The 17,047-nt window shown below is 49.2% G+C and overlaps 1 protein-coding gene across 5 annotated transcripts in view; it reads right to left on the bottom strand.

Moving 5' to 3' along the window:
- nav2a (neuron navigator 2a) overlaps positions 1 to 17,047 on the bottom strand; it is a 146,237-nt gene that overhangs the window by 21,157 nt on the left and 108,033 nt on the right. For 4 of the 5 annotated variants that reach the window (XM_046349803.1, XM_046349804.1, XM_046349806.1 and 1 more), the window contains 10 exons: positions 11,788 to 11,944; positions 10,582 to 10,894; positions 9,502 to 10,237; positions 7,141 to 7,342; positions 6,509 to 6,807; positions 5,912 to 5,977; positions 4,329 to 4,373; positions 3,620 to 3,783; positions 3,346 to 3,528; positions 1,349 to 1,401 (listed from right to left, as the gene is read on the bottom strand). In XM_046349803.1, coding sequence (XP_046205759.1) covers positions 1,349 to 1,401; positions 3,346 to 3,528; positions 3,620 to 3,783; positions 4,329 to 4,373; positions 5,912 to 5,977; positions 6,509 to 6,807; positions 7,141 to 7,342; positions 9,502 to 10,237; positions 10,582 to 10,894; positions 11,788 to 11,944 — 2,218 coding nt within the window. The remainder of the gene's footprint in view (positions 1 to 1,348; positions 1,402 to 3,345; positions 3,529 to 3,619; positions 3,784 to 4,328; positions 4,374 to 5,911; positions 5,978 to 6,508; positions 6,808 to 7,140; positions 7,343 to 9,501; positions 10,238 to 10,581; positions 10,895 to 11,787; positions 11,945 to 17,047) is intronic. The other variant, XM_046349805.1, reaches the window with a different exon arrangement.

Raw genomic sequence — 17,047 nt, 5'->3', positions numbered from 1 at the left:
TTAAGGGTTAGGGTTAGGGGTTAGTGAAAATACGAATTTTCACGTTGGAAAAAAGTCCAGACAATTCATAAAAAACAAAGCTGTGTGTGTGTACATGCGCTTTGTTCCACTCTCACGCAAGTGTGATGGGGCGGTGACAAAGTGCAGCCTGTCAACACAGCGTCTACACACACAAACAGAGCTGTCGTTCACAGTTGCTTCCTAGACACGGACGTAAGTTCAGTTCAGCATTTCCATCCTCATGGTTAAAGTTGGGGGATGAAGCGATAAATCGGAGGCATAGCCACACAATCTAAGACACACAAACAGACCTCTCTCTCATATTCATCACAGACAAAACAAAACTGACAGGAACAAAAATGATCTTTCTCTCGCTGTGACCCCAAGTCAATAGCAGTCGATCAAAAAAAACACATGACGGCACATGAATTGCTAAAGAATCATAATCATCATCATCCTCCTTTCCACTGAATCGTCGTTATTTAAAAAATTTTTTTTAAACTATTAATCTCAAAACGGTTGTTGAAAAGAAACAAATCCCCAATCTGTCTGAATCTGGAACATCCTCCTCTCCTCTTCCTCCATCCCACCCCTACCGTGCGTACGTCCCAAGCTGTGACCGCTCCTGTCATGGTTAAAGCGGCCATCATCTTGATAGCTTCTGTAACTCCTAATCTTCTTTTCTCTTTTCCCCTCCTTTGGTAAATCTCTCTCTCTCTCTGTCTCCTGAGTGATCTGCCACAGATCTGCTCTGCAGTTTCAACTCGTCTGAGAGCTCAGTCGCTCGGCTTCTCCTTTCTTTCGCACTCTTTCTACAACACAAACCCTGCCCCGACACCTGCTTCGGGGAGTGTACCTGGCGATGGGGAGGGGCCACCTTAATAGGAAAAAAACTTTTTACTGATTGGCTGATCTGAGTAAGAGCAGCCACGCCTCTATCTCAGGTAAAGGACAAAAGTTGCCCCCAAGCACAGATCTAGGATCAACTTACCGTAGCCTAAATCCTAACATTAACCAGTAGGAAGAGAAACACAAAACTGACATTAGATCAGTGTCAAGCAGAAACTCTATCCAACTCCTCTGTCTCATTTCAAAGGACTCTGGTGACTTTCTAACTTAAACAACTGATTTAAGATGAGCTTTCCGAACAGCAACATAAATGCATTAGACCAACCTGGCCTGGTTAGTGAGTTGGGGTCTTTATATGAGGCATTCATGTGGTATTAAAACATTAAAACATACACGGTACATATAGAGCAAAACAGTAAACTAGCGGAACAGTGACAGCTTTACCATTTGGCCGTTAGGAGTGATATTTCAATCTAAATGAAAATGAGTTCGGACTCACCGTAGAGTAGATAGAGGAGGTACTGGAGACCAGAGACAGGGAGGAGCCGTGAACTGCAGAGACAAAGCCACAGGACAAAAGAGGGACGAGGCCTCAGTACTGTACACAACACACACTACCTAAAGGTGCTGTAGTAAACACACACACACACACGTCAGACACACTTGCGCGCATGTTCGTGACCAAACGAGGGAAAAATACGAACGATCTCTAAATCTAGAAAAACTACCGCACGCCATAACACATTTGATCCCCGACAATCTCCCTAAGATGCAAATCCCTTCTTCCCACCAACCACCTCGCTCCATCCACCAGTCACCCACCCATTATGCACCCCCTCTCACTTGCCCTGACTCGACCAGCCGCCACGGTGGTGAAAGTCCTAATAACAGCCCTACATAGAGACCGCTAACACACACGGCGGTATACTGTGTGTGTGTTAGTGTGTGTGCGCGTGTCTAGCCTCCACACAGTACTGTACAGGGTTATGATGGGAGAGGGTGTTATCTTACTGACTAACGACTCCGACTCGGATCTTAACACCAACGTCCAGACACAATGCAGTACGAGTGTGTCCTGCATATAACAGTGTTTGATTTGAATTTCTACAGGCTAGAAGGCTAGGATCAGATAGAGATGTCATAGAGGAGACCAGGAAGAAGGTCTTACGCACGAGAGGTGTTTCCCCTAGATTATATTCCGGGAGGGGCGCAAAAGGCCTTTAAAAATAAGGCGGTGCCCCGCCTACGTAATGGTAGGCAAACTGTCCTGACAGATTCATTCAGTTCCATTCAAAGAGAGTTCCCCTTGAATCTGGCCATCTATGAAATTACTGACTCATCCTGTGTGTGTGTGTGAGGGCTGGTTAATAAACAATAGCTACATTTCTAGGTCAAGTGACACCGTGTGTAAGTGTAGTCGTCTCTACATAGGGCAACTTAAAGTGTTCTGCTATACATGTCCCAGACCACAATTAATAACACTAAAGTAACTTATCACCAGGAAAACATATGAACACACACACACACACACACACACACACACACACACACACACACACACACACACACACACACACACACACACACACACACACACACACACACACACACACACACACACACACACACACACACACACACACACACACACACACACACACACACACACACACACTAATATGCTTTCCTGCATGTCCTCATGTTTCTTGATGCAATTATTCTGGGTTTTTAAACCCTGGAGGGAAGAATGTAATTGAGAAGAGAGAGAGAGAGGAGAAGAGAGGAAGAGAGGAAGAGAGGAAGAGAGAGAGAGAGAGAGAAAGAGCACAACAGAGGATAAAACAGTGGCACTGGAGGGCCTGTAAGAGTAATGCTTTGCGGGAACGTGTGAGGATCGACTGGGTTCTTAATGAGGTCACACATACACTTTATCCAGAGGGCATTTACAACTCTGTTTTGGTGTCACTGGGTTCCCTGTTTCTTATTCTCTCTCTCTCTCTCTCTCTCCCCCTGTTCCAGTATAGTGGAGATTGTAGACTATAATAGCACACAATAGAGACTCATGCACCAAAGTATTTGTGTCTATACACACACACACACACAGGAAAGAACAGCATGCAGACTACATATTCCATGTCTGTAACTCCTGGCTTTAGATACTAACACACAGCTGTTCACTGAAGACAGACCTGATACACTAAACACCCCACAGCACAGGATTACCTCACACTGCTAAAGAGAGGGAGGCACACACACACACACACACACACACACACACACACACACACACACACACACACACACACACACACACACACACACACACACACACACACACACACACACACACACACACACACACACACACACACACACACACACACACACACACACACACGGGAGGGCCCTGTCCATCTAAGGACGGAAGACTTCACCATGAGTAATCATCTCTCTTCTCTTGTCGCTACCCTCCCTCCCTCTTCTCCCTGTACTCACCCTCCTCAAAGCCATCTCTGAAGGAACCAGAGCGGCTCATGGTGCGCGTCTTCTCGTCCAATGACACGCAGGAGTTCCTCAGGCGGGTGTCGCCACAGGGGTCAAAGGTGATGTCCTGATTGGTCAGAGTGTTGTTCCGGAGGCTGGCCAGGTTTATCTGAGCAGCTGTGGTGGGGCTACCCGCTGCAACGGACACAACGATACAGGTCAGCTTACACACACTCACACACACAGGTACAGTGGCTTGTAAAGGTGTTTATACTGTGGGTCGTACAGAGCTGTGCGAAGTTGAAGCGTGTCCCGGAGGGTGAGGTGAGGCTAGATCCAGGCGAGAAGGGGGAGTTACTGGCCGAGTCTTGCAGCCCGCCCTGCGAATGGGAGCGCAGCCAATCGCGCGCAGCCTCCTCATGACCTCGCAGCTGGGGCGATGGGGCATACCTGCAGTACCAAACACAAGAGGTTATAGGTTGTCGGGTAAAGGTTTTGTGAGTAGGGTGCAAACCGGTGCGGTTTCTACATCCTGATTTCATCTTTACCTTGGCAGAACTTTGATTCGTCATATAGTGATTCGATTTTTACCAAGAGCAACTGATTATTATGTCCCGAGGAAAATGTCACATAATGTGCAAGTACTTCTCTTCAACCGAGAGCGACACAAATCAAGCGGACAGTCGACACAAATCAAGCGGACAGTCGACAGAAATCCAAAACGGTGCCCGAAAATCAAAGTGCGTATGACGTGAAACCATGACAACTCCGCACATACAGTAGTGACAGGTGACGTGCCTTTACACTGGAGCGCAACACAACATTGTGCCAAGTGCAAAAAAATAATAACGACACCAGCATTGGTGTAGCTGAAGCTTTGAGAAAGGGAAAGAGAGAGAGAGAGAGAGAGAGAGAGAGAGAGAGAGAGAGAGAGAGAGAGAGAGGGAGGGTGCTAAGCATGGCAGACAGTGCTTGAGTGGTCATACAGTAGGTACCTGAGTCCCTTCCTGGGCAGAGTGTTTCTATCACTGTGTGGACCCCTGCGGGATCGGCAGAGAAAAACACTTCAGGGAGAGGAGAAGAAAGGAGGAGAGGAAAGGAGGAGAGGAAAGGAGGAGAGGAAAGGAGGAATGTGGATAGTGTACTATTGCAATTGTAAAAAATATTTACAGTGCCAGTCAAAAGTTTGGATATACATACTAATTTCAAGGTTTTTCTTAATTTGTACTATTTTCTACATTGTAGAATAATAGTGAAGACATCAAATATCATCAAATAACACATGTAGTGACCAAAAAAAGTGTTAAAACAAATCAAAATATGTTTTCGATTCTTCATCGTATGGGATGGCGTATCGCTTCAGAACGCTGTGGTAGCCACGCTGGTTAACCACACATGCAGAGATCACCCGTTTACCTAGTCTGCGTCTCACAAAGACGACCACTGGTCTAATGTCCATTCGTTCGTGTTCCTTGGCCCAAGCAAGTCTCTTCTTCTTATTGGTGTCCTTTAGTAGTGGTTTCTTTGCAGCAATTCAAACACGAAGGCCTGATTCACGCAGTCTCCTCTGAACAGTTGATGTTGAGATATGTCTGTTACTTGAACTCTGAAGCATTTATTTGGGCTGCAATTTCTGAGGCTTGTATCTCTAATGAACTTATCCTCTGCCGCAGAGGTAACTCGGGGTCTTCCTTTCCTGTGGCGGTCCTCATGAGAGCCAGTATCATCATAGTGTTTGATGGTTTTTGCAACTGCACTTGAAGAAACTTTCAAAGTTCTTGAAATGTTCCATATTGACTGACCTTCATGTCTTAAAGTAATGATTATTTGAGGTGATCTTGCCATAATATGGACTTGGTCTTTTACCAAATAGGGCTATCTTCTGCTATCTTCTGTATACCACCCCTATTATGTCACAACAGAACTGATTGGCTCAAACACATTCAGGAAAGAAATTCCACAAATTAACTTTTAACACCACTGTTAATTGAAATGCATTCCAGGTGACTACTTCATGAAGCTGGTTGAGAGAATGCCAAGAGTGTGCAAAGCTGTCATCAAGGCTAAGGTGGTTACTTTGAAGAAGTTCTGATATAAAATATATTTGGATTTGTTTAACTCTTTTTTGGTTACTACATGATTCCATATGTGTTACTTCATAGTTTTGATGTCTTCACTATTACTCTACACTGTGGAAAATAGTAAAAATAAATAATAACTCTGGAATGAGTAGGTGTGTCCAAACTTTTGACTGGTACTGTAAATGCTATCGCTTTTCTGAAAAATATATTTTGTGACACATCTTAGTGTTGTATCATGTCATAGCAGTGATTGGTGTTTTTAAATATCAAGCTCCAAGTCTAAGTTTTGCCACAAGATGGCAGCATATAAACAGCGATGGGGGACTTAGAGCCTGTAACACACACACACACACACACACACACACACACACACACACACACACACACACACACACACACACACACACACACACACACACACACACACACACACACACACACACACACACACACACACACACACACACACACACACACACACACACACACACTTTTACCTTTCCTGTTTCCGAGGTAAGGTGTTTCGGTTGAATTTAGGGCTAGCGGAGGGGGAGGACAGGGGGCTGATAGGAAGGGGGAGGGGGGCACAACAGACAAAGAGAGAAAGAACATTAGAAAGAAAAGAGAGGGAGAAGAATCCTCTGAAGGAGAGCACCGCATTGAGTCCAACCGTTGCCACAAGCGAGAATCACCACCACCTGCTCACCAATGAATCCCCTCTACTGGTCTAGTAAGTAAAGATAATGAGATTTGTCAGAGAAGGAAACACCGGAATAGATCTGAAATGACATCGCATGACGGCATACCTTCAACAATGCTTTCCATGGAGACGCTTGGACAGCATCTCTGGTGATAATGTGGCTGATACATTCCGGTCACGTACACATTCGTGTACGCGGGGGATGTTTCATAACGACACACTGAACAAACACAATATGACAGTGCATGCCATGGCAACAGCGGACAGGCTCCTTGTTTTTCTGTCCATATAAAGATATGATGAGCAGATTCCCCCAACATCCCACTCTTACCACTCAAACTCTCCCTCCCGTCCCTCCTCCCTCCCTCCCTCCCTCCACCCCACCTGTCCTCACCTCTCAGACATGCCCGTCTTGACGCTGCTGGTCCTGCCCAGAGCTGAGAGGGTGTCCTCCCTGCTGTCCCTTCCTCCATGCCCAGCGCTGCTCACGCTCATGTCGATGGACTCGCTGCTGGTGTGCATGCTGCTGACCGAGGGGTAGCCCAGGCTTCCCGCCCCGCCACCGTGCCCGCTGTGCCCACCCAGGGTGCCCTCCCTGCTCTGGGCAGAGGAGCCAGTGCTCATGGTGGTGCCCCAGGTCAGGCTGTTGGAGGGCCCCGTGGAGGAGTAGACAGAGCCGGGGCTGGACGCACTCTGGGGGGGGGGGGAGACAGGAGGAATTCTGGATTCATCGAGTGATTTTCATATGTTACATTTAATAGTTACGCTTCCACTCCCCAAGGTCAAGTCATATGTCTGCTGCCTTCTTACAGTGTCGCGATCTGCTGTTGCTAGTTACATGGTTGCTTGCTATCACAGCCAACTATTGTATCACAGGGCTACCTATCGTGATCGGCGCTGGTAGCTAAAGTTGCCTATTTTCTTTGTGCCAGTATAAACTCTGTTCATGGACACCGATGCTTATCAAGAGGCCACAAAAATATTGCCTGCTCATGTAATCTGGTTTGGCTAGTCTGCCTATCTCACCTGTTCGCTACCCAGCGTGTTATGGCCCGTGCTCAGGTTCCGTCCTCCGTACAGAGGGCTGCTGCCCTCACTCTCCCCCCCTACACCCCCAGGGGAGTCCAGAGCGGCATGGGTAGCGTGAGGGTTGGAGATCACCGTTGAGTTCTTCATGTTCTCTGCTGTGGTGACCGGAACCTGCTTACTGGACTTACCACCAAACAACCTGATGGAGAAGGAGAAGAGAAGGAGAAAGTTGAAAAGGGAGAACTTGCAAAAAATATCTCTTCAAAGAGTCTCTTAAATGATCACACAGCACAGCACCCTCACACCAAAAAAAGCCTTTCGTGGACAAACACTCACGCTTCATTCTTCCCTCTTACTTGCTCTGACTTGGCTGATAGCTACTTTATTAAGGAACATTTGTGAACTCGGCTATTTCAGCCACACCCGTTGCTGACTGGTGTATAAAATGGAGCACACAGCCATGCAATTCACATAGACAAATATTGGCAGTACAACGGCCTTACTGAAGAGCTCAGTGACGTTCAACGTGGCACCGTCAAAGGATGCCACCTTTCCAACAAGTCAGTTCCTCAAATTTCTGCCCTGCTCGAGCTTCCCCATTCAACTGTAAGTGCCGTTATTGTGAAGTGGAAACGTTTTGGAGAAACAATGGCACAGCCGCAAAGTTTTAGGACACACAAGCTCACAGAATGGGACAGCCGAGGGCTGAAGTTAAATTTTTTTGCCTGTCCTGGGTTGCAGCACTCAGTACAGAGTTCCAAACTGCCTCTAGAAGCAACATCAGCACAAGAACTGTGCGTTGGGAGCTTCCTAAAATATGTTTTCCATGGCTGAGCAGCAGCACACAAGCCTAAGATCATGTGCAAAGCCAAGCGTCAGCTGGAGTGGTGTAAAGCCTGCCGCCATTGGGGTCATTGTCATGCTGACATAGGAAAGATCCTATCCCCAAACTGTTGCGATAAGTTGGAAGCACCAATTTGTGCTGAATCTTGAGCCGTTAACCTTCTCAAACACTACAACTATGACAAACTCTCCTCTGACCGAAACCCCCACAAAGCGAGGTCCATACAGAAATGGTTTGTCGAGATCGGTGTGGAAGAACATGACTGGCCTGCACAGAGCCCTGACCTCAACCCCATCGAATACCTTCGGGATGAATTGGAATGCCGACTGCGAGCCAGGTCTAATCGCCCAACATCAGTGCCCAGACCTCACTAATGCTCTTGTGGCTGAATGGAAGCAAGTCCCCGCAGTAATGTTCCAACATCTAGCGGAAAGCATTCTCAGAAGAGTGGAGGCTGTTATAGCAGCAAAGGGGGGACTAATTCCCTATTAGTGGCCATGATTATAGAATGGCTATAGGTTATCCAACCTGGCCATTTTAAGATGAACACACTAACTGTAAACCGCACTGGATAAGAGCGTCTGCTAAATGACTCAAATGTTTAAAAAAATGTAGACAGACAGACAGACAGACAGACAGACAGACAGACAGACAGACAGACAGACAGACAGACAGACAGACAGACAGACAGACAGACAGACAGACAGACAGACAGACAGACAGACAGACAGACAGACAGACAGACAGACAGACAGACAGACAGACAGACAGACAGACAGACAGACAGAGAGACAGACAGAGAGGGAGAGAGAGAGGGAGAGCCGAAACATGTAGAGTATTGTAGACGCATTTCTGTTTTAAAGTCATTTCCCCTATTTCACACGATTGAGTAAAGGCTCGGGGATTATATCTGAGTAACGTTTGAAGCATTACGTTAGCATACCCCCTTGCCTTAAGCCAAAAGACAGTGGCTCCATCCCAAATGGCTCCCTAATCCTCATTTAGCGCACCACATTTGTTGCGTGGTCCCATTTGGGACATGACCAGAGCGCGGTTAAGACGGTAGGCAGGGTGATAATATAGAGCCGGGTCTTCAAAGCCTTATTACCCAGAGAGATTAATGAGCCAGCCCAGCAGTGGTGAGGTAAGACTCCGCTCGTGTTACTGTGCACATACAAAGACTTGGCACTATGAAAAAGTGTGGGCTCAGACCTGGCTGCTGAACAGAAATGCTGAAGGGTTAGTTTTCATACGGTGGACTGATGTGACCTTTGTGTATGGATGTGAATGAGTGTGTGTGTGTGTGTGTGTGTGTGTGTGTGTGTGTGTGTGTGTGTGTGTGTGTGTGTGTGTGTGTGTGTGTGTGTGTGTGTGTGTGTGTGTGTGTGTGTGTTGCATCACACTAGGAATAGGTTTCAGACACTGTACTGTCAATGGGTGTCATTAATGACCACGTTTAAGTGTGAGTGACATTATATATCTCTGTATGTGAGTGTGTGTGTGAGTCTGTTCACCTGCGCAGTGTGGGTGAGGCAACCTGCTGTCTCCCTGTGAGAGGTACGGTGGAAGCCCCTCCCCTCAGGTTGTCCACGCCCTCTGACACGCCCTTCTCTCGATCCGTCTGATTGGCTGGCGAGACCCCAGTCCCACTTCCATTCATTTTCCCAGTGTTTCCCGTGTCTCTGCTTTTACTGTGAGTGGTAACGGAAAGCACAGCCGCTTCGATGCTGCTGGTCGAAGACCGGTTTCCGTTACGCGCGGCGGCACCGGACCGGTTGGGTCTTGGGAGGCTCCGGTACTGCAGTGTGGAGCGGGTGCTCACCTGGAGGTACCCGTCGTCATGGTGACCTAGACCGGACCCCACATCTTGACCTCCGACCTTTATCCCAACGGCTAAGGATCTCGTCCCGGACTTGGGCATCTTCCCAAGAGTAGCTGACCCGCTCGTGATGGTGGCGCCACTGGTGGTAACCATAGTAACCATCCCGGAACTCTGCTTCTTGAAGCCAAATGTGCTGGTGGGGGTGCGGGAGGTCAGTGTGTGAGACTGGGAGTGGGGTTCGGACAGGGCGTGTGTGAGGGGGTGTGTGTGGGACGTGCGGGCAGAGGCAGCGGCGGAGGTGGAAGAGGGTGTGTTTCTCTTGGCCTCGTCGTCACTGCTGCGCCCGGCGTCGGAGGGCGAGCGGCGGAGGCCGTTGGAGCGAGGGGAGAGGCGGCCCTTCTCGGACACCTTGACGTCGTCCGTTTTACCTACAGGTACACAGGGCGGGACACACAGCAGGGGTTTAGGTCAGAGGAGAGTTTGTCATAGTTGTGGTGTTTGAGAAAGGTTAACGGCTCAAGATTCAGACAACACACGAGAGAAGACGGCACAGACACACTCACAGAGGGCGAGAGAGAGAGAGACGCACATAGAAGAGAGGGAGACGTACAGTATTGCACTGTATCTGTGTATACACATACACACAGATTCACACAGACGGACATAAGGGGAGACGAGGAAACACGAGCCCGCACAGGAACCCAAAAGCAAACCACAAATGAGACAATTACAGAGACAGCAAAACACTGCCAGGACAGAAAACACCCATTACCTGCACTGTGGGTCTTCATCACAGCGGACCCTGATGTTCCAGTAGCTTTAGTCCTGGGGCTGGTCACCCCCACCTGAGCACTCATGCCCCCCTTCCAGGACCCTGTGTGTGTCATTGAGGGAGTCCTCCGCCCCGAGCCCACCTTATCCGACTCGTCGGACACGTCCGAGGGGTTCCGGCGGGCCCACTTGGAGCCCTGGTCCATCCTGCTGACCTCACTGTCCGACAACCCGTCTGACCTCTTGACCTCGTCACCTGACCAGGCGGGGTTCAGGGTGGTGGAGGCCGAGTGCTTCTCAGCATCCGTTACCGGCTGGTGGAAAGGGGGGAGGCACACAGAGGATGAGAGAAGAGTGATCTATTTTATGGTGCTCCGGTATATATGGGAATAAACGGTTAAATCGGGCTGAAGTTAGTAACCTCCACATGTGCCTGTAGGGCTGTGATGATGGTGGTATGAGAGTATACTGACTATATGCGACACACTACTCAGCCTACGATAACCTCCACCTGTGGATCCAACCTGGAGGCAGTTTCGACAGAAAGAGACTATGTTCATTTAGGTGTCCGGCTCAAAGGTCAACTACTACTGGGAGAGGTCTTTGTGCCACCTCAGTTATCCTACATCAAATAACCAGTATATTAAATGAGTGTTATTGTATAGTGGGGGCGCGTTATCCAGACACCCAACCCCTTTCCCAAAGCCACCCAAAAACGAGCTGAGGGTAGAATCACCGCTCAGACAGTTGGTCTAAAGGTGGCTTCTTAAAATGGGTATTTAATGACTTGAGGCCAGTTCAAACATCCACCTTTAGTCTAGTCTAGTTCCCAGGTCTGCCACCATAGGCTCATAATTCCCTAATTCCCTCGGAGCTAAGGGGGGAGAGAGAAGGGGCGGGGGAGAGGAGAAAGAGAGGGGGGGGAGCGGGAGTGTGAGACTGTACTTGAGAGTTTATCTGTGAGTCCGTTCAGCGCCTGGGGCTGTATTCGTCTGTGTGTGTGTGTGTGTGTGTGTGTGTGTGTGTGTGTGTGTGTGTGTGTGTGTGTGTGTGTGTGTGTGTGTGTGTGTGTGTGTGTGTGTGTGTGTGTGTGTGTGTGTGTGTGTGTGTGTGTGTGTGTGTGTGTGTGCGTGTGTGCGTGTGCATGTGCGTGTGTGTGTGTGTGTGTGCGTGTGCGTGCGTGGGTGGGTGTGCCGTTCACGCATACGTGCTTGTGTCTAGCCTCCACACCGACCTGTCCGTTGAGGGCCTTGCGCTGTGCGGCCGGTGTGTTGGCATAGGAGCTGATGGAGGAGCTGGTGTTGATGTCATCTGTGTCGACGGTGTCACTGACGCCACTGCTCACTGAGCTGCTGTCATCCCAGCTGGGAGAGAAAGGAGAAAAAGATAGGTTGAATTAAACAGCACCATTTTAACCAGGGTAAAGAGAGGAGAGGTGACATGCCAGCCACGACAAAGGGGAAGAGCGGCAAGGGCATACCCAAAAGGGATTCGTTTTAAAAAAGGAAAACGGTACAAAATGTGCCTTTAATAAACAGATACCTCATTTGTAAACGGAGTTGAACAATGGTTCAGTGTGTGGTTGAATGGGCGCAACCGAAGAGGACTCTCCAATTAAATCAGTGTTACAGTTTCTACTTCAGAGCCTTTGTCTTATTTCCAGCCGAGGAATCGGCCGAATAGTGTGAATATTTCACATTTCATTACCATTCCTCTATGAAGCGACACATACGCTCGACCAGGGCTCTCCAACCCACTTCCCGGAGAGCTACAGTCCTGTACCTTTTCCCTCCAACCCTAATCTAGCACGCTTGCTTCTGATAATCATCTGGTCGATAAGCTGAATCGGGTTAGATACTGGGGTTGGCGCCAAAACCTACAGGAGGGTAGCTCTCCGAGGAACAGGGTTGGAGAGCGCTGCTCGAGACGGACGACGGCAATGTATCGCTCACTCTGGCTCGGAATAGGAATCCCCTGACAGTGTAGACGCCCTACTAGCCTGGCTAAAGCTCCGTGACCGTACAAGCTGGTGAACCCACGGAGACGGGAGGGATATTTTATGTGTGAGTGTAATTCCCGGGTGATAACACACAGTCGCTCTCTGCACCAGGGAGAAAAGCCCTGCTCAGAGGCAGGGTGAATGTACGACTCGGCTCACAGTCGGGCAGCAGCATAGAGCCCCGAGCTGCCTGGAAATCTCAGTCTCACACACACTGACTGGAGGCTGTCCGTCAAAACAACTAACCTTGAACAGGAGACTGACCTAAAACAGGAAGGTTCTACAACACACACACACTAGTCTTTAACCCCACTTTGAACAATTATACAGGCTGTGTTTGTCTATCCCCAACCCTGAAGCGGGGTAGGGGACGGGGGACGGGGGTCGCCCGGGAGACTAGAGTGTGTGTGTGTGTGTGGGGGGGTGTGGTCGCCCCTGGAGACTAGAGTATGTGTGTGGGGGGCAGCAAGAGAGACTAGAGTGATCTCTAGGGAGACTATGGATGAGACAGGACCACAGGGTGGGAGAAAGAGTTAAAAGCTGCCTTGACAACTATTCAAGACCACGCACAAGCGCGCGTGCCCCCACACACACACACACACACACACACACACACACACACACACACACACACACACACACACACACACACACACACACACACACACACACACACACACACACACACACACACACAGCTGCTATTGTCTCCTGGTCTTTGGATTAGTGTCATCCAGGGACAGATCCGTCACCTCTAATGCGACAGACACACGCAGCCCTGTCGCTACAGACGCACACACTGAAACACATCAGCGTGTCCTCACTGACTTTGGCTTAAGCCCCAGGAAGCATCTGTCCCTCATCTGCAGACAGGATGATGTCATAAATCATACTTCAAACACACACACACACACACACACACACACACACACACACACACACACACACACACACACACACACACACACACACACACGGCCCTTTACAACATACTGGGGGATCTTACATTAACAAACTATCATCATGCAGATCTGATATCTATCCCAAGCACTGCAGTCTGTAGCTTAAGTGACGAGGCTCGGACGCTTTGAAGTTGCCTTAAACCCACAGTATGTCTGTTCTGGACAGGACTGCAGACAGAGCGAACTGGTGAGAGATTTAGACTGACCACAGCCGTCTAAACATGTTCACACAGCCATATGGGGGATAGTCCCCCCCCCCCCCCACACACACACAGAGAGACGGAGAGACAGAGAGAGAAATATCACAGACCAACTGAGAATCTAAGGTTCTTGTCCATATTTAAAATCTAGTATCCTTCTGAAGATGTAGATTAGCCCATTTTCAAAAGGAAAAATAGCCATCACACACACTCTCTTACCTGGCCAGAGTTCCTGGGAGGCGGTGGGAACCTGGAGGGTGGGGGAGAATGCCGAGTTGGACAGAGAGCTTCATGAGTCCATACCGCTGAGCTAGCCAACCTCTCTTTCTGCTTCTCTCACTCTATCCCTCTCCTTCTGCCTCCGCCAGTCTCCCTCTCTCTCTTTCTGCTTCTCTCACTCTATCCCTCTCCTTCTGCCTCCGCCAGTCTCCCTCTCTCTCTTTCTGCTTCTCTCACTCTATCCCTCTCCTTCTGCCTCCGCCAGTCTCCCTCTCTCTCTTTCTGCTTCTCTCACTCTATCCCTCTCCTTCTGCCTCTCCCTCTGCTAGTCTCCCTCTCTCTCTTTCTGCTTCTCTCACTCTATCCCTCTCCTTCTGCCTCCGCCAGTCTCCCTCTCTCTCTTTCTGCTTCTCTCACTCTATCCCTCTCCTTCTGCCTCTCCCTCTGCTAGTCTCCCTCTCTCTCTTTCTGCTTCTCTCACTCTATCCCTCTCCTTCTGCCTCCGCCAGTCTCCCTCTCTCTCTTTCTGCTTCTCTCACTCTATCCCTCTCCTTCTGCCTCTCCCTCTGCTAGTCTCACTCTCTCTTTGTGTCTGCCTCCTCCCTCCCACTCCGCCTTTATCCCATGCTCACTCTGGCCCTTTCTGTGTTTCTGACTGTGTCTCCTGCACTCATCACCCCTCCCTCTTTTCTCTCTCCTGTTGCCTTATCTCCTCTTGCATATTCCCCAGTCTCTCTTTCTCCCTGGACTGAGTGAGGGAACCGTGAGAGAGAGTGTTCCCTCCTAGTGCATGTAACCTGACCTTACCCAAGCCCAGTTAACCAGCTCACTGCCGCAGCCGAACCAGTAACGTCACGGCAACAATGACAAACTCTCCCAAATGTTTGTGTCGTCGTTGTAATTAAATGTAACCTTTATTTAACTAGGCAAGTCGGTGAAGAACCAATTCTTAATTACAATGACGGCCTACCGCTAACAGTGGGTTAACCGTCTTGTTCAGGGGCAGAACGACAGATGTTTTACCATGTCGGCTCAGGGATTCGATCCTGCAACCTTTCAAATCCTACGGAACCAAAATAAGTCATCCTCAAAGGACCCAACAGCAGTATGAAGCTACAGTATGGATCACAGCCACACAGACAGATTCGACCACACGCCCATTCAAAACATCATTCCTTACTATCATCAACTAAGACGTTCCCAAATCCAACATTCCCGACTTCCCCATCCATGTCGTTGTGTGCGATCCCCGGAGTTCCCAGACAGATCCACCCTGACTAACTGCCAGCCCATTACTAATTACAGATCAGCCCAGCAAACATGGCCCGAACCCACAGCCTCCTACTGGCAGCACAACCTACCTATTAACTACCGCCCAGCCATTTAGAGCCAATCAGAAAGGACGGCGACACTAACCACAGCCCCCCCCCCACCCACCCAATTGAACTTAGGAAAGAGGAGCAGTCCCAAGCACGGAAACGCTAACAGCGAAACGCCAGAAAGTTAAGTTGTGTGTGTAATTCCACAATCAATTTACTTTTGCGTCGATTTCTGAGCAGGGAAATCTCTCTTCGTCAGACGGAGACCTTCACAGCTGTGTGGTGGCTTGCGGAAATGGAGTTAAATGGATTCATTTGAGCATTGGCCTTTAGGATGAGGTCAGGTGTACAGACAGACCATTCTCTTTTTAAAAGTGTATGGTGAAAATAAAATGTTAAACAACAACAACACACTGCCTTTGTAAGCATCAGGCATGGTGGTGATGATGAAAGGCGGGGGGAGCGAATCCTGGGAGACTGCAGCGCTCACATTCACAAGTCCCTCGGCAAATTTAACTTGAAAGATTAGAAAAGCTACGTAACAGAAGGAGCGCGAGATGGAGGGAAACAGTAGGAGGGAGAGAGAGATATGGAGAGAGACAGTAGGTGGATGGAGAGAGATGGAGAGAGACAGTAGGAGGGAGAGAGAGATATGGAGAGAGACAGTAGGTGGATGGAGAGAGACAGTAGGAGAGAGAGAGGGAGATGGAGAGAAACAGTAGGTGGATGGAGAGAGATGGAGAGAGACAGTAGGAGGGAGAGAGAGATATGGAGAGAGACAGTAGGTGGATGGAGAGAGACAGTAGGAGAGAGAGAGGGAGATGGAGGGAAACAGTAGGTGGATGGAGAGAGATGGAGAGAGACAGTAGGAGGGAGAGAGAGAGAGAGAGTAGGAGAGAGAGACAGAGAGAGAGAGAGAGAGAGAGAGAGAGAGAGAGAGAGAGAGAGAGAGAGAGAGAGAGGAGAGATGGAGAGAGACAGTAGGAGAGATAGAGATATGGAGAGAGACAGTAGGTGGATGGAGAGAGATGGAGAGAGACAGTAGGAGGGAGAGAGAGAGAGAGAGTAGGAGAGAGAGACAGAGAGAGAGAGAGAGAGAGATGGAGAGAGACAGTAGGAGAGAGAGAGAGATGGAGAGAGACAGTAGGAGAGAGAGAGAGAGATGGAGAGAGACAGTATGAGAGAGAAAGAGATGGAGAGAGACAGTAGGTGGAGAGAGAGAGATGGAGAGAGACAGTAGGAGAGAGAGAGGGAGATGGAGAGAAACAGTAGGTGGATGGAGAGAGATGGAGAGAGACAGTAGGAGAGAGAGAGAGAGAGAGATGGAGAGAGACAGTAGGTGGAGAGAGAGAGAGAGATGGAGAGAGACAGTAGGTGGAGAGAGAGAGAGATGGAGAGAGACAGTAGGGGGGAGAGAGAGAGATGGAGAGAGACAGTAGGGGGGAGAGAGAGAGAGATGGAGAGAGACAGTAGGGGAGAGAGAGAGAGATGGAGAGAGACAGTAGGTGGAGAGAGTGAGATGGAGAGAGACAGTAGGTGGGAGAGAGTGAGATGAAGAGAGACAGTAGGGAGGAGAGAGAGATGGAGAGAGACAGTAGTTGGCGAGAGAGATGAAGAGAGACAGTAGGGAGGAGAGAGAGATGGAGAGAGACAGTAGGTGGCGAGAGAGAGAGACAGTAGGTGGAGAGAGAGAGAGACAGTAGGTGGAGAGAGAGAGATGGAGAGAGACAGTAGGTGGAGAGAGAGAGATGGAGAGAGACAGTAGGTG

The sequence above is a fragment of the Oncorhynchus gorbuscha genome, linkage group LG05 (genome assembly GCF_021184085.1).
Source record: "Oncorhynchus gorbuscha isolate QuinsamMale2020 ecotype Even-year linkage group LG05, OgorEven_v1.0, whole genome shotgun sequence".
Lineage (NCBI taxonomy): Eukaryota > Metazoa > Chordata > Actinopteri > Salmoniformes > Salmonidae > Oncorhynchus > Oncorhynchus gorbuscha.
This window is presented reverse-complemented; position numbering and strand designations above follow the sequence as displayed.